Here is a 24548-nt window from a genome sequence, read left to right on the forward strand (position 1 = left end):
TAACCTATAAAATATCATTTCTGAACAGCTGGCAACATTGACAATATTCCAAACTGTCAATTTTGAGATTTGGTTTGTCAACAACAACAAACATTTTTATCAATTTACAATAAATTAATACATTTCAAATAACATAAATTGCTTAAACAGGAATGGCGAACCCATTTGACGAATTAAATGCCGCAATTAATTCAAAAAATGAATTGGAGATCATTAAGAGTTCGAAAAACGTTACAGAGAAGTCGGACAGTTTGAAAATCAATGATATAAAACTATTTAAGAAACTTTTTGAGTTGGGTTTATTAAAAGCGAACATTATTGGGGCCGAAACTATTGCAGAACTGTGCCGGAACGATGAAAATAGAAAACAGTTTACTGATGAGAATATTATTAATGTTCTTATGCAATTTTTAGAGTCAGGTAACACTAATAATTTATTATGTCAACACAAGCTTTAGTATCTTGTATCATTCAAGACTCTCCTGAGCTACTGTTTACCACAATAAGAGCCCTGGGTAACATTTGCTATGAAAATGAAGAGGCAAGTAATCTTATTGACAAAGTTGGTATTGAAAGCATTTTAAGGTTATTAAGAGATGATGCAAAAAGGAGCAACGATGCCCTTACCATCAAAGTGTCAGGGCTTTTAATGAATTTGCTGAGCACACATGATAACTTACCAAAAACTGCATTGAAAGGGGGTATCTTACCAGTATTAGAACGGCTTTTGATTAAGTATAAGGTAATAAGTTACAAAGTTTAGTGGACCTAAGTATTAGGAATTTTTCCTTATAAATTTTTAGGAACCGTTAGAAGGAAACAGTGTCTTATTAACATTCCTTCTAAGCATTTTAAATCAATTGGCAGACTACCTGGATGACAAGGAATATGTTTTTTCAGAAAGTCTTGCCAAAATAGTTTCAGAAATATTTAAAAAGTCTGATGTTCCCGAAATATGTGTTCTGTGTCTTGAAATATTTCATCCTTTATCAGAAAAAGATGAAATTAAGAATATTCTAGCCAAGGAAGGAGTCTGTGAGTTGTTGTATGATCTCATTGAGAAGTACAGGTAAGTTTTCTCAGCATCCGAGCAATTAAATATTGTGGTCAACATTTCTTGATTTGTCAGTTTCTCAGTTTTCTTCTTGATGCTGATTGGTGGGTCTGACTGTCAGATAATATCCATTACCCTTATGTTTTGGAATTGTTAATATTTTTAATTTGATATTGAAGATTATTTTTATGTAAGTAATTATTCTATAAATAGAAAAGTTTATGTCTACTGAATGTGAAAATGAATATTTATTAAAACAGTATTTATCAAGACAAAATTAAAAGATAATCTAAAATATCTGAAGGTAAAATTTTCAATTTTTAAAATATTTTTTAGTTTTTGATTATGTTAATTTTAAATAAGCAAAGCTTTGCTTTTTACTGGTTTTGTAATATTAATTTGTAATTTATATAATTTATTGTTCTTTATAATGACATGTCTTGAAATCTAATCAAATCAAATTGTTTATTTCCATCAACATTATAACAATAAATAGGAATTGTCAATAAAAAAACTACAATGTTAATAAAAATAGTACAAAATTACAAATATTTATCAATTTAATCAATAAATCTACATGTAAAGAACTTTGTCAAAAAGGACCATCAGCTAACATGGTCCTAAGAGTTTTCTTAAAAATTGGAAAAGTCTGCTCTCTTTATTCTACATGGGAGATGATTAAAAATTTTGAGAGATGTAAATTCTAAGTAAAAGACTAAGTAAAAGGGATGTATAATTTATCTGCTTTTTGAGTTTTATAAAAATTAAGATCTCCAGATCTTATGTGGTTGGAAAGATTTTTATGTACTTGACATGTGAACTCCAAGATATACAGTAGTGGCAGAAAGTAGAGCAACTTCTTTATTTTAAACACATCTATTTTATTTAGTAAGAAAATACAGTCATATTGGAAATATAATACCAATTAGATCTAAGCATTATAAATCTATCAACAACTTAACTTAATATTCTTTGTTTATATTTTTTATGTACAAAAATTAATTCTGGGGCGGAAAAAAGAACAACTTTTTAAGAATTGATGTTTTTCTTTTAGTAAAAACTGAAATATAAACTAGAGGATAACTAGAGGACGTTGTGAGGATAACTTCCTCACAACGGTGGCGCCTAGATTGCAGTAACCTAGAAATTATTACTGGGTCCATATTAATCGAAGCTTCGTGTAATGCATTGAACAATTCGTCCTTATTTTTGTAAGTTTTCCCCCTTATTTTCCTATCCAAAATTTCCCATAGGTTCTCGATGGGGTTTAAATCTGGTGATTGACTTGGCCAGTCCATTACTTGAATATATTGCTGTCTAAACCAAGCCTTTACATATTTAGAAGAATGCTTTGGATCATTGCCCTGCTGAAAAATGTGCCTAAGGGGCATTTTCTCGTCTGCATATGGAACCATTTCATTTTCCAGAATATCTTTGTACATAAATCTATCCATTATCCCATCAATTTTATGAAGTGGTCCCATTCCGAAACCGGAAAAGCAGCCCCACACCATAACTGATCCACCACCATGTTTTACTGTTGGACAAGTGTATCTGGGATTTAACCTTTGGTTTGCAGGACGTCGAACATATGCTATTCCATCAGTTTGAAACAAATTAAACTTTGATTCGTCGCTGAATATTATCTTTTTCCAGTCATTAATTGTCCAGTGCAAATTAGATCGAGCAAAAAGAAGACGGGATCGTCTGTTTTTTGCAGATAATAAGGGCTTTTTTGCTGGACGTCTTGCAAATAATTTGGCCTCGCATAATCTACTTCTTATTGTCCTTGAAGATACCTGAACGCCTAATTCTTCTGATAAACGCTGCTTTATTTTACTTGAACCCAAAAATGGATCACTATGAGATATTTTCAAAATTTGTTTATCTTGATATTTATCGGTTTTTCTTGGTCTTCCTGTTTTTTTTCTAGGTAAAACATTTCCATGCTTCACATAACGTGAAATTATTCGCGATACTATAGATTTATTCAAACTGAACCTTCTTGCAATATTGATTCGTTTTTCACCATTTTTGTGACAGTCTATAATTCGTGTTTTTAAATCAACGGATAAAGGCTGTCCTTTACGCATGGTAATCTAACTTTGCTTTTAATGCAACCGGTAAACAGCTGGAATTTAGAAGGTCAATTCTTATCTGATTTAAGACTACCTACTTGACCAAAAGTATTGTGGATAAATATCATTGTTATTCCTTTGTTAGTTGTCAAGAAATTTTATTTTTTTAAAAGTTGCTTTACTTTCTGCCACTACTGTAGATGTTAATTATAGTTAGGATTTTTTCTTTTTTGAAAGTACCATGGCAAGTTTCTTTGAAGGAAAGTCTAAACATTGTAGGTACAATGCGCTTTTGACTTATTACCACTCTCCCAATACAGGCGGAATTACCCCAAGCTAACAAGGCATAGGATAGATTGGAATGCACTGAGGCATAATAAAAGCTTTTAAGTGTATATGCATGCACATAGTCTTGAAACTGCAAGATGCCATAATTGTTGCATTACAATCTATTGCACACAGATTCCACCTAGGATCCCATGATAGATGTCTATTAATTACAATTCCCAAGAACTTGTCAGAGTGTTGTTGGATGAGGCTACTTGATGACTCCTCTCAAGGAGTAAGCTTGTGTCTTGAATAGCTCGAATCGGATTAAAAACTATATATGAAATTGGTTTACAAACTATATTCAAACAAAGACGAGTTTTCTGGCTACCGCAATATCATCTATACACTTGGTGGCTTTTGGTTTGATAGACTGGTAGTCAATACCCAAGACAACTGCTGATGTATCGTCGGCAAAAAGTACTATTTATTTATTTCTCTTCCAACGAGCAATTGCCCAATTCACAACAATATAAAACATTTTACAAGAGAAGAAAAACCTAACCTACACTACACATTGCAAAAAAAATCATAATAATACCTGATAAAAACCTTAAAAATAGATAGGGTACAATTTTACTTAAATGTTTTCACATCACAGAATAAACTCACAGAACATTGACTTTAAACAGTCTTAAAAATTCTATTCTATTAGTAAAACAATCCAACTGATCAGAGTACTGGTTAGCAAGTTTGCTTGCCCTGGTAACAAAGGAATTGTTTCCATAATTGATTCGGTGGGACGGAATATTAATAAGATCCAGAATGGCGAATGTCATAGAAGACTGACAGATCACGATGTTTACGACGGGTTTGGTTCAGACTCAAACTCGTGGAAGATAATAGGAAGTGAAACATTCCTTTTGAACGCAATGTATCTTAAAAATTTGTGCTGAACCTGTTCAATCATCTGAATATGATTGTAATAATAAGGTGACCAAATACACGAACCATACTCTAGGTGAGGACGAATCAGTGCACAGTAAAGAAGCTTAATAGTAGCAATGTCCTGGAAATCTCTGGTGCACCTCTTAATAAAACTCAGCAGTTAGATAGCCTTTAATACAGTTGTTGTGACATGAAAAGAAAAATTTAACTGGGAGTCCAAAGTTATACCAAGGTCTTTTACACTAGATAACACTCCCAGAGGAGTGCCATTAATAGTATAAATATGATTAAGCTGGCCTGTACCTCGAGAGAAAAGTATGCAATGACATTTACTGGTATTCAAGACCATATTATTAGCGGTACACCAACTAGCAAGCCTATTTGTAGCTGTCATTAACCAGGAGAGGCAAGTCATCAATAAAAAGTAAAAACAAAATGAGCCCTTAACTACCCAGTAGAACTCCAGTGACAACAGTTGCTCAATCAGATATCACTAACTTTCAGTCTAACAGCTTGGGTTCTATCTGCCAAATATAATTCAAGCCATTTATAAGCCGGACCTCTTAGACCATAATGAAAGCATGATTAATGGTATCAAATGCTTTAGTAAAATCAAAAAAGATACCAACAGATTTTCAATATATTTGTAGCATCTGATGTAGAGAGTCCAAACTAATGACATGACAATATACCAAAAGAATATAAAAATGCAAGTCAAATGTCAAGTCTTCTTTTAAAGGATTTTTCTTTGAGAATACAGACAGGAGAACAATAGGCGTATAGCTAGTCACTTCGGCTGCCTCCCCCTTTTTATGAAGAGGTATGACAACAGCTGTTTTTAGGTATTTAAGAAAATATCCAAATTGAAAAATAAACTGGAGAACGTGTCAAAGAAGTAAGCAAATTTACTTTCAAAATCCAGAGTCTCAATGACTGAAAGGCAATGTTCTTTGGACAACAAGTTGTTAAAAAACTGATTGGGTTTCCCAAGTCAAAACTCAGTATCTGAGCACAATTATCAAAAAACGCCACTTCAAAGGTTTCAGTTGAAAACATGAGACCCCTGAGTTCTAGAAGGTTCAGAACTAGTTTAAGACCATATGAGCTAAATGCGTCCACAATATGTACTGCTTCTCTACATCTGGAAATAAAATCATACTTAGAATCACCTCAAAAACACATTAAAATATTAGGTTTACATAAAAGCTTCTCAAAGTATTCACTAAATATTTTAATTTATCAGTGAATACTTTGAGAAATCTAAAATAGGTTTGTCTAAAATCTACTTATTCATCAATTTGGAAATCTACATATGTATGCATCAAGTTTTATTTGATGGTAACACTGACAAGACAAATTATTTTGCATGCAATAGATCTTAGCATTATAGAATAACAGTTATAGAAAATGAGAGAAGTAGAACCCTTAAAAAGTCAAGGTTCTATTGAGTGTAATACAAAATATTTTGCATTTATTAGGGTAACCAAAACTGAAGATACAAAAATCTGTGTAAGATATTGCTCGACTTATTATGGCAATGAACAAATTTGCACATATTTCAATTCTAATACATGCCAAAATAAAAATTGCAGTGGGGTGTAACCCCTGGCTGAATATTAGAAGACCTAAATACTAGGTCTACTCCAGCACCATCGTCCAGCACATTACTGCTCTGCTCAAGGGAGAGTCTGATCTATAAGCAAAATTTTAATAATGCCAAGAAACAGTTTCACATAGATGGATATAATATATGGATAAAAGGCCATGAAAATGAACAGATGAGTTTTTGTATTATTTTGGGTGATTTAAAAAAGCTTGAAGGCTATACTATTATTTATAAACCCATTGGAGAACTAATGAAAAATAATCCATTAATGTAAAAAAAATATTTCATTTTTATACTTCAACAAGATTTTCAGAAAACAATGTTTTTTGAGGATAGGTGGTGTTGATTTAACACATAAAACAAATCAGTATGACTAAAATTAAATACAGCTCTTGTACATGAAGTTGTGTTTTTTTTTTGTTCTGTGAAAACTTTGTTTGTGTAGAATCGAAAAATTCATACGATACGAGTAATTAATAAATTATTCCTCAAGTCAGTATATAATACATAAAATCAAGCATAACAGTTAGTAAAACCACTTATCATTAATACACAACATAAAATTGAAATACAAACATTTAAAATTTATGCTCATCACAAAATAAACCTCACTAAATCAAATATTTAGATATAAGTTAAATGTTAAACCTAAAACAGTCCTATACTTACATTAAAATCCAAAAATTCATTAAAATTATAGAAGCTATTTCTGAGCAAAAAGTTTCTAACTATTGAGCCATAACAGAGATCGGAGAGGCGAGTTCCCCAATTTCCGCAGGTAGTTTATAATAAAACAAAGGCGCATAATAATTAAATGAAAATCGTGTTCGCAGAAGTCTTAGGAACCCAATTCTCATCCCACCACCGCGCCTTGTATCATAACTATTACATGTGTTGTTCAAGATTTATTATTGCTGATTTTTATGCGCATAAATAAGACATTCATATATATACTTTGATGGAATCGTTAGAATGTTTAGGACACGGAAAGTTAGTTTAATATCCTAGTATCCCTTATCCTAGTATCTAATATCCCAGTATCCCTTACCAGCAATAACTCTAACGGTCCTCCTCTGTAGAGAAAATATGCAGCAGTGTCGCCATGTTAGTATAGCATAAGTTGCTAATGATTGGAATATAGTATGATATGATTGAACTAATATATAACGAGGAAGAATTATTACTAAATTTCGCAAAAGGTATATATTTCTAGACAGTTTTATAGCCGTTTTATCAACATGCACCTCAAAAGTCAACTTCGAGGCCAGGTACACTCCTAGAAATTTAACTTCCTCTGGATTTAGCTCAAAAACTCATCTGAGACCAAAAACAACCCTAACAGTCTTATCACTATTCAATGAGAGTCTGTTTGCAACAAACCATTCTTGAAGCATACCCTCATCCCGCTGAGCAGACAATAATAGGCTCTCAAGATTCTTTCCATTCCTGGCTATGGTTGTGTCATCAGCAAAACACCACATTTTAAAATCGTGAGCGACCCTATGAAGGTCATTGACATAGATAAGAAACACGAGTGGTCCCAGTATGGATCCCTGGGGAACGCCATGCTTTACCTTGACCAAGTCAGATAAAAGTCCATTGTAAAAGGTCCTATGTCCCCTGCCCCTCAAGTAGCTGGACAATAGACACAGGCCAAGCCAATCAACCCCATAGTGCTTAAGTTTTTGTAAGAGAATGTCATGTGATACTCAATCGAAAGCCTTGGAGAGGTCACAGAGGGAAGCACACATATATTCCCCATCCTCAAACACCCCCGCAAGGCAATCGACCATGCTCATGACTGCACCTGTGATCTCTTCACTCTTAAACCCAAATTGATCATCTGAAAGTTGTAGAGTTGGTTTTTTTAACACCAGTTTAAATATTTTTGCAATAGCAGGGATCAGGGAAATAGGCCTGTAAATGGCGGGATCTTTGTGAGAGCCCTTGTTGAAAATAGGGACTACCTGGGTGCATTTTAATGCAGAGGGAAAAATACCATTTCTAATACTAGTTTTTATTAATTTTGTAAAGGGGGAGACAAGCTGATTTTTTAATTGCTTAATTAGTGGTATGTTCATGCCATAAATATCATGACTCGTTTTGTTCTTTAAAATGTTTATGATATCTCTCACTTGTTCCTGGTTGACCTCCCTAAAGGTAAATGTTGACTCTACATGGACACCAGTAAGGAAATCTAGGTAAGTATCACCAGCATTTGGTAGAAGTGTAAGTACCTGCTCGGCCACTCCTGCAAAAAAGGTATTAAGTTCTTGAGCGCTAAGTGAACTATCACTTAAGGTGGTAGTACTTATAATAAAATATACTAGGTATTTCATATAAAAAAATTAACTTTGGTTTCTACTAGTGTTGTGATGCCTCCTAAGGTGGTAGTACTTATAATAAAATATACTAGGTATTTCATATAAAAAAATTAACTTTGGTTTCTACTAGGGTTGTGATGCCTCCTGTATATATCTTGTAAAGTTATCTTCCTAATGTAGATTTGAAAGAGATCTATAATTTTTATTTGGGACACTTTTTGATAAAAGGACGCATTCAATAATTATTAAGAGGATCGGGGACTTTTTTAACACACGGTATATCCTCAAATGTATCATTGAAAATCAAATTACGACACATTTTGGTTGTTCATATTTAATCATTAAATAATTATAAAGTTAAGTTTGAATTTATATTATGGTTCAGATGGGCTATCTCAGAGACTCTAAATAGAGAGGCTGGATAATAAAATTTGTTTTCGTTGACAAGTTGGTGAACAATTTCCTTTTCAAAAATGTGTAATAATTTTTCATCCAAAATTAGTATAGGTATACATGCATCCGCAATGAGTCAACGAGTATGCATATATACCTATTTTTATTTTTTACCATGGTAAAAGATTTTTTTAAACTTTTGTAGGAGGTCCCACATGGCAACAATAATATACCAATTCGAGAGTCTCTAAAGTCGATATAAAATAACAAGTCGGTAATAAATAAGAGCACCAAATGTACTAATATTGTTAAAAATAATATTAGAGATGTTTGCGCACAAATATTAGCACTTGTTGATACGACTGATGATGCAGATTTATTAAATAATATACACAAGCATCTAAAAGATTCTGTATTAGATTATGCCATTTTTCGGTGCTCTATTGTATTAAAAATATGTAGGTGCTTCCTAATTGTATTTATTACAACATTCATAGGTATAACATATAACAAAAGGACATTTTTCAGAAAAAATAAACAAAATTAATGCCATATTGTAAACAAGATGGGTATGTACAAATGTTATTTTTCGGCTCTTGTTTATTTGTTTTATATGGGGATAACCTTGATAAAGTTGGTTAGTTAAATTGAATTTCCATTTAAGTTCTATTTAAAGCTGCCAAAACATTTGAAATTGTGCGATGTTGACCACGATATTTAATCGTTCTCAGCACGCCTTCCTGATTATTCTAATCAAGTAATTTTATTGTTGCAACTCTTTCAGAGATGTTTGAGATTACATTTTACTTAACTAACTTGGCTTTTCCCACTCATAAATAAATAAAAAATTGTTTTTTTAAGGGACAAAGTAAATGATGAAGAAAGTCGTGCCATAATGAAAATGGCTTGTGATCTCATAGTGCTGGTTTTAACTGGGGACTCTTGCATGGACATTTTGTATAATGATGGAAAAGGACAGACTTACCTAAACATGCTTACCTGGCTCGATTCTACTGATTCTGACTTGCTTAGTACTGGTAAGCATCTTACTATTGTACAAAGTTAAGCAGTTTGGGATTCAATCTACAACTATCAATTTTAATTTACAATTGAAGTCCTGGAGATCTCTAATTGAGGAGTTCGCGTGCATAACCGTATATATCCACTGTCAGAAAATTTTCTATTGTATATTTAAAAACTAATACTTAAAAATAGTAATATTTTAAGAAAATAGCTTTAATTAAGCGGGGTTGATCAGTTTATTAACATAAAAAGAAACAAAAAAAAATTAACAATTCGTCATTATTAGCAATAGAAGTTTGTATATATCCGTTTTTGCGCACATGAGACATAGTAAGCAAAAATATATATGTTGTGGAAACACAACCCATTTCTCTCAAATTATTCAGCTTATCTCTTAATCCTCTTTCTCGTTGAATTCTTTGTATTGTTATTGTAATAATTGTCACGCTCGCTACCGGCCCCTCCCCGAAAAATCTAAAAATAGATCATAAGCACGGAAAAGATGCAGTTGCCCGCCACTCGCTCTTCGGGTGTAATAAAAAATCTCGGTCCCTTGTCCCAGTGACAAATTTTTTCTCATTCTCTCGTTTCGCGGCTAAAAGCCAAAACTCTCGGCAATAGAGTAAATACTCCTAATAAAAGCAACTAAATACTCGTAAATTTCTCGTTCTCGCTTAATCTCGAAGCTAAGTCTGTAAAATAAGTTAGTTAGTAATTACGGTATTGTGTGCACTGTGCAGTAATATAAACTATTAGATTATAAGCAATTCAACGCTCTTTTTCTTCTTCCATTGAACCAGCGCAATCCCAGTAATGTTTACTCTCAAACAATATATTTATTTCTTTCTCTTTAAATAAACTGGATCAAGTAGTATTTGACAAAAGTAATAAAAGGAAAATTAAATATGTATTGCATTTTCTTCGTGCAGGCAATCGCATAGTTCATTTTCTTCTTGGGTTTCAAAATTTACTGAAGTATCCACATTGGCTCCGGTATTGTCACTCTCTAATAGGTTTTTGTACCACAAAGAATCTTCCCTGTTTTGCCCATCATCCCCAAAATGCTCCTTTATCAAATCATTCAAATTTTTTTTCTTTTTTTCTGGTATGGAATTACCCAGTGGTAGCGTGCTAAACTGTATGTTGTCTTCTGATTTTCCCTTCTTAAGAAGTGATTCCCAAGCTATGTCACCCAATGATGTTAACCGATAAAATTGAGACATCTTAATTTGAACAGTGGTTTTCTTATGTTCATTTTCAATTTTTTTTAAGTGAATTCTTTTGCATTCTGAAATTTTCTTTATTTTTTATATGCCTTTTCCAGTTCTTTAACAGTACCGTAAAACGGGGTTACTTTGCACCTTTTTTTTTAGTTTTATTTTATTAGTTAGGATGTAACGTCACTCGAAAGAAGATCTGAACTTTTTATTATAAATATCAATTGAGCAGGTTGTAATATAACTCTGTTTATAGCTATTTGTTACGTATATTGCCTAATCAAGAGAACAACCTAGTTTTATTAGTGGTGCAAAGTATACCCCAAAAAAGTCATACTTTGCACCACTCAATATTTTATTAATATTTGGCTACTAAATGCTTGCTGGTGCATAGAAAACCCTTATTATTTCAAAATTTGCACCAATTAAATGCGAAAAAATTTTCGTGGGCCAAGTTTTGTGAATTTAAATCTACCTACCTACATAAGTACATATATTTATGAAACAAGCATAAAAGTAAAGAAAATTGCTACAATTTAAATTAACAAACTTTATTATAACATTATAATAGTAAAAATACAACGTTTGAAACTAATCCCACCACAATTTGTCGCATTCTGGGACAATGTACAATCCTCGTTTGGACATTTTCTTGGGAGAGCTAATGGCGCCAATTACGTTGTCCCACGAATACCATATTTCATCACGTCTTTCTGGCCATTTCCAAAACTTTATCGATCTGGCCATAGCATTGATCATCGCTCCATCGTTTTCTATTGCTGTTATCACTCCAGGATAAACATGATCTTCATAGGAAAATAAAACGTACTCACCAACAACTTTTTTAACATCATCTAATCCAGAGTTTTTGACTTTTTCGACAATATTTGTTCCAAGAGAACCTGAGACGAGTTTAATAAATAATAAAGATTAAATTCTTTTTCTTCTTCCATCTCTTGCATCTCATTTATTTCATCATTTGATGAAATGATTTGATCCCTGCCTAGTGGAAAGTGGTTGTCCAAAACAATGTCCTCCTCTGAATCATCTACGATTTCTGGTTCAAAAGCTTGAAGAGGTGTGGATGTAGATGCTCCAGTTAGATCTGTTAAACTAATTTCAGAATGGGCAATACTGTATCCTGCTGAAACCGTTATTTTCTTCTTCCTACGTGGCTTAAACTGTGTGGCTTCCTGTCTTTTATCTTCTAAATACTTAATGGAAGTGTTTTCGTTTCCGACGAACTTGATTTATTTGTGTCGCTAGTAGTTGTCATATTAGATTGCTTAGTTGTTGTTAACCGCTCCAAGAGCGGTGTTACATCGCAAGGGACGATACCGCATTTCCTAAGTCCCGACTTTAATATCTCAGCGCTATTCTTTAGAATTTTTTCCATTAATAATCGTAAAAGCATTGGAAAATGCTGTTTCTCAAGTACATTTGATCTACTCCCTACATGAGTTTTCTTATATTAAGATAAAATGTCTCTCCAGGCTCTTTTCATGGGGGCAAATAATGCGACATCTAGCGGTTGTATAACGTGGGCGCTGTTCGGAGGCAAACATACAAAATCAATGTCGTGTCTTCGACATAAATCGAGGACTTCATCATTAATATGAGAAGACAAATTGTCTCCTAAAACGAACTTCTTTCCCTGAATTTTCTTAAGCCTGGGCAATAGGAGAGTGCTGAACCAATTTGCAAATGTCTGTGATTCGAACCAACCAGATGCAGTATTTGCATAACGCGTACCAGGGGGACCATTCTCAGTCCAGGTGTCCCACAAATGCTTGGATTTGTACACCACATAAGGAGGTAGAAGCTCACCAGCTGCATTTCCACAAATCATAAGAGAAATGCTACTCTTTGAGGAATTACAAATTCGTTCGGGATACTTAAGACCACGTTTAGTTAATATCTTTTGATTTTGACATTTGAAAAAAAGTTAGGGGTTCTAAAAAAGTAAAAACTAACGCAGCGAGCGCCCTTTACCGAAAACACGAAAACTGTATAGGAAATTTTATTTGTGTTTTTAAAAGGCTCGTATGTTTTAAATTTCATGTCAGTATGTCAATGGGTTCAGGACCTATGAGAAAAAACAATAAATAAAATAATACTTTGACACCCTGTATTTGAGTTACTATTAAAGTTAGGATAAGGCAAGTTGACCTCAATCACATTATTTTGACGTAAGGAATCTACTGTTGTTCTATGCCCCATTACTTTCGGGACACCCTGTATACACAAACAATTTGTTGTTCTTGATATAAGCTTTGTGACTACTCTCTTTGGCCTCTTTTATGTTTTCACGTAAGAACTTACTGTTTTGATATTCCTATGGTTATTGTACCGTTATGGTAACACCACAGTCGGGAGATATTTAGATGTTAGTGATTAGCTTTAGATCTGCAATTTTTAAATATATAATAATAATAATAACCTAAACTGATTAATTCACAAATTCTACTAAAAGTGGCTCGTGCTTTTCATCCTCCGGCTTTCCAAACCTGAAGATACCTCTGATATCGTTAAAACTATGTGAAAAAAATTATAGGTATACCTATTTGAAAAAATTACTAAATATTTTTTTTAGCAAGTTAGAAACTCTTAGATTATACCTACATACATAGTTGCTTTTTAGGTATATTAGCAGTAGGAAATTTTGCAAGAAAAGACACCAACTGCATACAAATGGTTAAAAACGGTTTGGCAAAAAAACTCATAGACATTTTAAGGAATTTCAATAACTCAGTAGATATTAATGATTGCAAGGTCCAACATGCTTTATTAAGCACTTTAAAGAACTTGGCCATACCAAAAGAAAATAAACAACAGGTAAGATCAGTTAATATATATACTGATCTTATATATAGATCGGTAAATATTTATTCAAAGTCAGTAACAATATTTGAAATACATTAAAATTTTACCTAAAAACGGTATGTAACACCAAGTTTAAAGCATACCCAACATGCAACATTTGGATTGTTAATCATTTTTAGGCCTTAAAAGACGACATTATCGAAGTCATGTATCCCATGCTGAAGCAAGATAGATTTTTGGTGATTTTTAAATTGTTGGGTACATTTAGGATGGTCATCGATGGACAACCCGACGCCGCCAAAGATTTGTTGTCCAGAAGAGATTTTATCGAACGATTGGTGTATTGGTGTTACAATTCAGACCATCTAGGGGTCAGGTATGTTTTATTTAATCTTGAAAAAATTAAAAACCTACGGTGTCATGCATTTTCTATGCTGTATGTTTTTCCTATAAGATGCCAATAAAAGACTTCTTGTTATAACGATAATAAAGCCTATAACAGTCTGATGATGGGTGCCCTTATAGGCGAAACATATACAAATTACATAGTATTCACGATATTAATGGTGTAATATCGTGAATACTATATAATGATGATTTTGTATATAATGATTTCTTCGATTTTAGTTTTATTTAGTCCTCTGATGTATTTATTTTATTTAAACACAAATTTTAGGGGTGAAGTTCCAAGGATCTTTAGCTGGTTAATAAAAAACTGTCAAAGTTCGGAGCCATTTTGCAACTTTATCGCAGTTAAAGACAGCACTAAGTGTATAGTGGAAATGATCTCGTCCAACCATGGCGTCATGCAAAACGAATCGTTTTTCGCTTTGAATATTTTAGCTGTGGGTTTGAAAAACGAACAGGTCAGTAAAACCATTAATTTCAGTAATATTGTCTGAACAATTTAACGTGTATCTCAGATCCCTATAACTTTGTCATTTTATTAATGTTTGAGAAATGGAAAACATAAATTACGAACCTTGACTGCATTATATTTTTTTCTTGTGCCCTTACATGAATTTTAGAGGAATAGCATAATGTCGATTACGATTTCCCATGGAACTATAGTTCTTGACGAGCCACCAGAGTTTGAAACCGAGTCTTATAAATTTGCCATTCTTAAATATGTTACAGCTATGTCGGCCAAAGTATGGCACCATATCTTCATCGATAGATAAGCTATGAGAAAAAATTCCAAACTGCATGTTTTTTTTATTGATAGCATCGAAAAGAGGTTTGAGCTTTCAAAATCTGTCATTTTGATCAAGCTTGTCATTATCAGAAAAATATATATTCTGTTATGGCATCAAATTTATTCCCTCTTTTTAAATAAATCTTTTGACCAATAAAGCCTAGTAGCTGGTAGAGTGTGATATTCAGAAAAGATAAAAAGAAGCAAAGAAGCATTTTAGATGTTCTTTAGTAATATCAAAATTGTGTCGATTATTATCCGTTGGCATATTTTTTTGTGAAACAAAGAATCATTTCCCAAACCTCATCATCGAAATACAATAAAAAAAGTTCGAGTGGAGATTTTCCACCAACTACATATTTTCTCTTTATTTTGCGGTAATATGCTGCATGATGCTACAGATGTTTTTTTGTTCACTTTCGCGCAATATTTCTGGATTTCTTAGTTATTAGAGAACTTAACGGTAATTCACCTTCTGATTCTCATTCTTCAGGTAACTTAGCCTGAATTTGATACGTTTTGGCCACCTCTGGTAAATCCCTATTATTTTCAAAAATATGATCATTCGATTTTTCGGCCCAAGACATAATCTGTAACAATGAAATTCGATTATGGTACCTTTCTAATGAGTCTTTCTTTAAAAATATTCTATGATATTCTAAATACTTAATGCCGTTTTTACTCGACTGAATAGTTTACAAATATTTGTATTTACATATATCAGAGTAAAAAACTTACCAACCTTATGAACACGTAATACGTAACAAAGGTCCACTGCAAACGAAAATCACAGAAAATCCCTCTTTAGAAAAGAAAGTTGAATGGAAGGAGCGTGTCGGGTTGTTTTGAGGTTGTCCGCTTGATCGAAAGATGGCGCGGAACGTAATTCTGCTGTAGGGATCTGCTGCTCCAAACTAATTCTGTCTCTCTCTAAAGTTGGAAATAGGCAACCAGTTTTAGTTGTCGTTTTCGACTAGACCAGTCGAGGGGTGGAATCGGAGAGGTTTCAATAAGTAGTCGTGTGGTGTCGAGTTTTTAGTTTTGGTGGTGTGACATGTACGCCATCGCCATGATAATGTACACTTAAAGTTCATTAAAGTTTTGTTTTCGTCGTTGCTACGTCTTATTAACAATCCCGGTGCCTAATAGCCCCACAAATCATCGCTGTGATAATACGACGCAGTCGGCCGTCGATCTGTTCCTGTTGGACGAATGGACTCTCCTGCTTCTAACTGGTGATTTGGCGACCATGCCGACACTGCGATATGTTGCAGAAACTGTTTTGTTTCATTTATTCTCCGATAGATAGAGGCACTCTGTATTTTTTAACTTGAGTTTTTCCCGATTGGTTTTTTGTTCTGGCTGCCATTGCCATCGCCATGCTCAGGTCATTCGATTTCAATATTTTCGCTGTGGACGTTTAATTGAGAGATTAAAATGATAGATACTACACACTTGTTATCCCCATTAATATTTAGTGTCCATTGCCTGTCAAACGACATTTAGTGCTGTTCACAAAATAGGCACTAGCTACCTATTTATAAATCCAATAATCGCGGGTGGTACTCCAGTGGTGTATTTTCTCATGTGGTGTGTTAGCTAAAACATTACTTTTTACTTTGGTTATGAACATTTTATTGTTAACACTAAATTGGTATTAGCACCATTTCACAAAATGTTTATATTTATCGGTGACGTAAAGACAGAACATAAATGCTATGTTTCATAGAAGGATGACCATATTTTCTAATTATTATTCTTTTTTAGTACTAAACATAATTAATTTTATGTCTAAAAACAATATTGGCGTTTTCCTAAATATAATATTACATTAAAAGGCTTTTCAATTACCATACCTACGATGCGTTTTTTTTTTGTCAAGTCCGAGAAAATATCCCATCACTATATTTTCAATGCATCACTCATAATTTATTGGTATCTATTGTATCTTATTATCTATTGGTATTTATTGGTACTGGGGTTTTTTATACCTCCCGAGATTCCGTCTCAATTACGCGCTACGTCATAGACGCCGACGCGACGCGCCGGTGTATTATAGAGCGCTCGCTAGCCAGCCAGCCACAGACTAGTGCCCAGGCGTTATTTTGACCGGGTGGTTTTGTTTGTTGACATTTTGACTTTTAACTTTTATTATTGACGTATTTGTTCGTGGTCAGTCGGACAACTTACCCATTATTGATTCCCTGGCAATGGCTAGAAAGCACTAGCATTTTTGCAAATCTGCAAAAATGTTATCTGGCAATTATTTTTCCTACGAAATTTAAATCAAAACACTGAACATCCCACTTTGATGTAATATCCAAAAAGTATAGATTTAACCAAAAATTTTACTTAAAAAAAAACAAGAATCTCTTAAAATACACTCAAAAACAAGTAAGCGTGTCACCATAATGCGAGAAAAATTCGGCTCACTTCTTTAACATTGTAAATATAGGCTAATACCGGTCCAACCATTTTGCTTGTCTAAGGCGTTTTTCGACATAGAACATATGTACATATGAACTTATTAAAATATTTTTAAAAGTTCTACATTTCGTTAAAGTTGCTGCTATAAAAATTTGACTCACCCTGTATTTTAAGTAGACACAAAACTTAACTTCTGTTGTTTTACTTTTTTAATTTACTGTAGTAACTGTGAAAGTAATGTAAAAATATCACAAATTGGGTAATTTTCTATTGGGTAATGCTATTGAATCGAAAAACTGAACGCAACCAGTGACCAACCCTCATATTAGTATTTATTTCATCCCACTTCCAAAAAAACCTGGAAAACGGAGCATTTCCGCAAAAAAAATTGTTATGCATTGTATTCTTATGTAGAATCATTCTAAAAGACATTTTTTTCGTAACCTGCTATTTCCGCTTAGCGAAACTTTAAATTTTAATAAACGTCTCTATTTTCCTATTATACTGAAATATCCATAAAAACTAACTATTCAAATGAATTTTTATCGATCCTATACCTATTATGACAAGACATTTTAATTTAGTAATAGCAGACTCTGTAAGTTTACTAGTATGTAGTAGTAAAAGGACTGTCGTCATAGCTATCTTAAATAATTTTAAATTAACTTACCTCAAAATGATCCTCACAGCAAAACCGATTACAAGTACTAGAAAGAACTTTGTTTATTTTATTGTCTCTCTTCATTGCATTACACCACTGTTTCCGTATTTTCTCTCCTCTGGGTACACTAATAAATACTTTATTTGGAGTAGTTCTTGTGGTATTTCTACACCTTGGCACAATACAATATTTATAGCGGGTATGTGGAGCAGACATTTTGAAAAACACAAACAACAGCAAAAACATGCATAATAATATTTACAAAGAAGTGTGCGCGGTCGACATGCTAGAGCGTCGGTCGTCGCGTCCACTTAGGCGCCTGTGATGTATCATCCCGGCCGCGCTGGTACAAGGAAAAAAATAAACATGGCCTATTTATTCGAAAATTAATTGTGAAGTAACTATAAATGCTAGAGAACTGAAATAAATTGCTAAATTTAAGTTGGAGCCTGCTCTTTTTTACTAAAAAATAATCGAATTGTCGTTTCCAAGCTCATTATTTAAATTCAAATACTCACAGTAGAACATAGGAATTAACAAAAGAACTCCACTATTCACCAAACCATGAAATATAGCCGCAATCAATTGCCCTACATAAACATTGCTGTCATTTTTTCTTGTATGGGTCTTGGTATAATATAAAATTTCGGTGTTAAATATTTGAAATGACGGTGATCAATACTTTTTTTGTTTTTTCCAAATCATGCATTTTGATTACGCCTATTTTTTGTGGGGTATGGGTGCGATAATGTTTCAAAAATATTTTTTTTCGTATACAGGGTGATTTTCAACCTATGCGCATAAACTTGGGAAATGGTAGATGAAGATCAATAATGAGTAATAATGAGAAAAAAATGTAGTAAAATATTTTTGGCTTACGAAATAAAGTTAAACAAATGTCAACAGAACGTGTATCAGACGAACTTATTTTGTTTATTAATAACTGATAGTAAACAAGTCATAATGTTTGGAATTTGTGGTTTGGAATCTTTAGCAGTACTTAGTTTGTTGGTGGCTGTGATCGTTTTCGATCGTTATTTTCACACGAACAAAATAAAATGTAATGGCGCACATTTTTACAAACGAAGAACTTGTCGACATGGTTTTGGTTTACTGAGAAACACATCAGAATGCAGTGGCAGCAGCTAATCTGTATGCCCAAAGATTTTTCCGAAGATATCACCCGAGACGTGGGGCTTTCTTACGTGTTATTCAGCGGGGTAGAGAAACTGGCAATTTGCGGTCGCGGCCTGGACAAGATGGAGGAGCTATTAGACCTAGGCACATTCTAAATCTGGAGGAAGATATTTTAGAAGTTATCGAAGAACAACCTGGAATTAGCACTAGGACAATTGCAGCGCGATTTGGAATATCGCAATCTACCAGTTGGCAAATTTTAAGGCACGAGTTGCTGTACCCGTTTCATGTGCAGAGGGTACAAGCCCTACTTTCAAGAGATTTGCCGCTTCGAGTACACTTTTGTGAGTGGTTGTTACATCACCAGCAGTTAAGCCCAAACTTTACCATGAACATTTTAGTTACGGATGAGGCAAATTTTACGCGCAATGGAATTTTCAACTTTCATAACACTCATTACTGGGCTTTGGAAAATCCGCATATTACATGAAGAACATACTTTTAACAACGTTTTTCTGTAAACGTATGGGCTGGAATTCTGAATGGGATGCTCATCGGACCTTTTATTCTGGAAAATCGTTTGACTGGTGCTCGGTATTTAGAATTTTTGCGCAACAATTTAACAGTGCTCCTTGAAAATGTGAATCTCAACGTTAGGCAGAACATGTGGTTTCTTCATGATGGTGCTCCACCATATTTTTCACGACCAGTGCGACAACATTTAGATCGTGTGTTTTCCGGACGATGGATAGGCCGTGATGGTCCAGTTGGGTGGCCCCCTCGCTCGCCTGACCTTAATCCATTAGACTTTTATTTGTGGAGTCATATGAAAACAATGGTGTATGTAAACGAAGTTGATACTGAGCAAGAGCTACGACATCGCATAAACGCTGCCAGTGACGCAATTCGCCTACAGCCTGGTGTGGCCCGTGCATGTACGTCTTCATGGATTCGACGAGCTCAAGTCTGTATTGAAAATAATGGAAACAACTTCGAACAGTTGCTTTAAATTAGTTTAAATTAAACACGTTAAAAAATACACGTTTTTTATTTAAAAAAATATGGATATCTCCAAAACTAAAAATATTTTACTAAATTTTTTTTTCATTATTATTCATTATTACTCATCAGCTATCATTTCCCAAGTTTATGCGCATAGGTTGAAAATCACCCTGTATACGGATATTTTCGGAGAAAAGGGAAATATTTTGGGAACATATTCGGTCAAAAAAGGTCAAAATTAAATAAATTAACCCATATGTTTTAATCCGATTCTTAATCGTTTCTGAAATAATTGGCCCTAGTTTTTTTTCTTAATTTTTGGAATAATTACGTTCTCTGTATTTCTAACTCACGTTGCAGGTATTTCATCTTTGTTTGTTAATACCTATTTTAATTGACTAGTAGTTTTGACAAGCATGGTTGTCAGTTTGATTGATTCTGAGCGTTTCAATTTGAAAAGAGCAAAGTTTCCATTACGTAATGCCTCACACATTCACCCATAGGAAGTATGCTGACATGATATTCATGTATGGTTTCTGTGATGTTCGCGCACTACGTGCTGTTGATGAATACCGACGTCGTTTTCCAAATCGAAGAATTTCTAATCGAAAAGTTTTCCAGACAGTTTTTGCAAATGCTATGGCTGAAGAGAACTCGGGTGTTAGTACGAGGCGGATTACAAAAGAACTTCAATTAGCATCACATGTGGACGTTTCGAAGACACTTTTTCAAACTTTTGGAAAAACGGTTTTAAGCCGTTCCATATTCAACCGGTTCAACATCTTTAAGAGGGTGATTATGGCTTAAGGATTCAATTTTGCTAATGGATCCAACAAAATTGAGGCCTACATAAATACATTTTATTTAGCGATGAAGCTCATTTTACCCGCAATGGAATTAATAACCGACACAATGAACATCGGTGGTCAGATGAAAATCCTCATGCCACGTTTGAACCAAACTTCCAACATCCATTCAGTGTGGAATGCTGATGACAAGTTGTTTAGTCCTTTTGTATTAGATGAGCGTCTTACTGGAGAAGGATATTTACGTTTTTTGGAAGACCATTTAATACACATGTTGGATGATGTTCCGCTAATTGTTCGATCGACACCGGATGTTTTTTCAACACGATGGAGCCCCGCCTCATTTTAGTCGCCCAGTGCGTAATTTCTTAGACAATTGTTTTGCTGATCGTTGGATTGGCAGAGGAGGATCTCAAGTTTGGCCACCGAGACCACCAGACTTAAATCCACTAGACCAGTAGAAGCCGTAGGACTCCACGATCAAATTTTGAATGCTTCAAATATTATTAAAAACAATCCCCAAGCATTGATGTGCAACACAAGCGCTTAACAAACGTGCTGCAGCTTGTCTTGAAGTTGGTGGGGTATTTTCGAAAACAATTTAAATTAGTGGAATTTTGTTTTTTTACTAGTATTTGTTACTTTTAAAATAAAAAATCCTACAAAAAAACTTCAGAAAACTGTTGAGAATCGGATTAAAACATATGGAATAATTTATCTTATTTTGACCTTCTGAACATGTTCCCAAAATATTTCCCTTTCCTCCCGAAACACCCTGTATACTCATAAACCAAAATTAACTAAACCTTTAATTTAATTGGTCAACTGCTTATAAATTCCAGTTAAGATGCTGGTCTACAATAATACCCAAATATTTAATGGACGGTGATGCAGGAATCAACGATTGACTAATTTGTAAAGCATCTATTTGGGAAAAATGTCTAGTGTAAGAAGTAAAATTAATATATTTTGTTTTCTGTCCATTTAATGTTATTTTGCTTTTCTTAAACCAATCTGCAATTAATTGAAAGTCATTTTCGGCTGTATGTTTTAGGGCTTGCCAGGTGTCTCCTGTGTAGACAACAACTGTGTCATCGGCGAAACTTATAATTCTTTCCTTAGTTGCCTTGAGGTACTCCACACTAAATAATTTTATTGGCTACACCCACGAATGCCGCAACTTCTTAATTTTTTTAAAAGTATTCAGTGGTTAACCGTGTCAAATGCTTTTGTTAGGTTCAAAAATATACCTATCAACATGGACCCCAGCAATTGTTTCTTTTTGTTTATTAAATTTGTTTTTACTTAGAGGAAATGAGTATCTAAAAGTTTAGTAATACTTATATATCTAAAAGCATTTGTTTCTTTTATATAAATATCAAATTATAACCTATTATTATTTTTAGGCTTCCTTGGATGCATTTTATCAATCACTCTGCGATTCAGAGCTAGGAAAAAACCTAAACTTTGTATTAAATAAGTACGCGGAAAAATGGGACCAGCACACCATTGAAAACTGTTTAACTTTGCTAGAGCACTTGACCCACTCGGAAAAGGTCGTAACTGAACTAAAAAATAACGACATTGTTCCATTAATGGAGAAATTAACTGCGAACCCAAATAGTTCTTCCTCTCAGGAACGTATAGAGAAGCTATTGCAGCTCTTAAAACAGTAAAATTTTCTGGTTGAACGCTTGAAAGCCAATATTTTTTTTTTACCAAAAATATGTTCATTATTCACGGATTTTAAATTCATACGCTTAAGTCACCCAAGGCAATAATACCAACTTAGATATGTTTGATTGTAGCATAAACGTAGTCTTGAATCGTTGCTTGCTACGAATTTAAGTCAATTTTTTCACAAATTTTCGTAGTTTTTAGTACTTTTTCAACACTTTTGATCACGAGATTTACCACCGTTTTATGCACCGTACTCGCCGAAATACTTAAATGCATTTTTCTATTAAAAAAATTGTTGATTATTCTTAGTGTTAGTAAAAAAAGACCAAAATACCGTTTTGACTTGTAGTATATCGTTATATGAGCTTTTGCAATTTATAATAAACTTTTGACATTTTTAGACTATTGTAGTTCTATTTATTGAAAAATAAAAGTATTTTAGTAACAATTAATATCGATGAGTGTTTTATTGGTTACCTTTATTTAAAAAAAAAACAAACAACTTTGTTGGAATATATTTATTCATATTAATTATACTTTGAAATTCAAATATTACAAACAATACTATCTCCACTATGTAAATACCATCAATATTTTTGCTTACATGCTATAGACTTAAATCTATTTTGGACGGAAGTTGATACCAAGTAGTCTACGCTTTGTTCGCGTAGACCGTTAAAATGTTAAAAAACAATTTTAAAAAGTGCACTTTTGGGACGGATTTTTTGAGCATTATATCGCTTTCACTTGAATTAAGTAAATTTAGTTTTATAGGATTTTTGAGCTTTCAAATACGTTTGAGCTTCTAAAGTTAACAGTTTGAGCATTCATTAATTTTAAACTCCAATAATTTTAATTGTTATTGCTTTAGGCCTCTTGGTGTAAGAGTTACACCACTGGCTGCCAACAGTGTTGGTTTATATAGAAAATGTTTTAAATTTTAAAACGTTTTAAATTCAGTGTTGATTAAAATTAAATTTACCATATAATTTAATTTTATTCCAGCTCTGGACTAATGACAATGTTTTACATCCAAACTGGCATAAAAAGAAAATATACAGGAGTCACTATTTAATTACTAATAATTGTAAATATAGGGTGTCTTAAATAGCGTATTGCTTGAATAAAAAATACGAGGGCGATTAAATTATAAAAAAGTTTGACACTCGTTTTGAATTCATTTACAATGTTGCCACGTCTTTACTGGTTTTATAACTACGGAGTGATTTATCAAAAAAAAATTATAATGTATTTTAATTTTAATATTAAAAAAATACATTGTAAAGTGTTGAGTTTAGAAATATCGTTTAAATTGAAGAGATTTATATTTTCTTCTTTTCTATAACATTAAAATGTGTCCTATTCATATGTCTCCAGACGTCGACATCTGTCGACATAAGAATGACCATGATCAAGCAATTTTGCCTTAGGAGCAATCGATAAATTATGTAACACGCTCAAGACGTAACACGTGACAATTTGTGACCTAGGGGGAAGGTATCAAAAAGCATATAACGTAAATATTTTTTAGCACTTTTTTCAATAGCACGACGTGATTTTGGTTTTTAAAATTTGGTTTTTAAATTCTAAATATTAACGCCAAGTCACCTTTATTCGATTGGTGAAAGTGGCTATTTTGCTTCACTCGTGTAAATACATTTTTCACGTAAACGCACCTTTACTATTATCAAATATATGCGCATTAACCTCTGTTGACAGTGTAGTGTGCCTTGTTTGTCGCCAATATTTGTATCAATATACAGTGACCGCCTAAAGTTCCGCATAAATTCGATAAAAATTAGAGACATGATTTTTGAGAAAACGCTCGGACCCGTCAATTTTTATTTTAAGTTGTGCATTATTTCACATAAATTTTTGTATACAGGGTGAAATAAAAAAAAGATATG

At 33.3% G+C, this 24548-nt stretch overlaps 1 protein-coding gene across 1 annotated transcript; it reads left to right on the plus strand.

Moving 5' to 3' along the window:
* LOC126737210 (GTPase-GDP dissociation stimulator vimar) lies at positions 1-23093 on the plus strand. Its single transcript, XM_050441990.1, has 8 exons — positions 1-420; positions 477-742; positions 804-1069; positions 9532-9707; positions 13552-13745; positions 13913-14109; positions 14410-14599; positions 22368-23093. Exons 1-8 carry the CDS (start codon positions 153-155, stop codon positions 22635-22637), a joined length of 1827 nt encoding a protein of 608 aa, XP_050297947.1. The 5' UTR covers positions 1-152; the 3' UTR covers positions 22638-23093.
* The last annotated feature ends 1455 nt before the right edge of the window (positions 23094-24548 follow it).

Source organism: Anthonomus grandis, chromosome 6, assembly GCF_022605725.1.
Source record: "Anthonomus grandis grandis chromosome 6, icAntGran1.3, whole genome shotgun sequence".
NCBI lineage: Eukaryota > Metazoa > Arthropoda > Insecta > Coleoptera > Curculionidae > Anthonomus > Anthonomus grandis.

Coding starts and splice junctions, on each gene's coding strand:
- LOC126737210 (XM_050441990.1), top strand. CDS start 153: ATGGCGAACCCATTTGACGAATTAAATGCCGCAATTAATTCAAAAAAT. Junction 421..476: donor TATGCAATTTTTAGAGTCAG/GTAACACTAATA, acceptor GTATCATTCAAG/ACTCTCCTGAGCTACTGTTT. Junction 14,110..14,409: donor TCAGACCATCTAGGGGTCAG/GTATGTTTTATT, acceptor CACAAATTTTAG/GGGTGAAGTTCCAAGGATCT.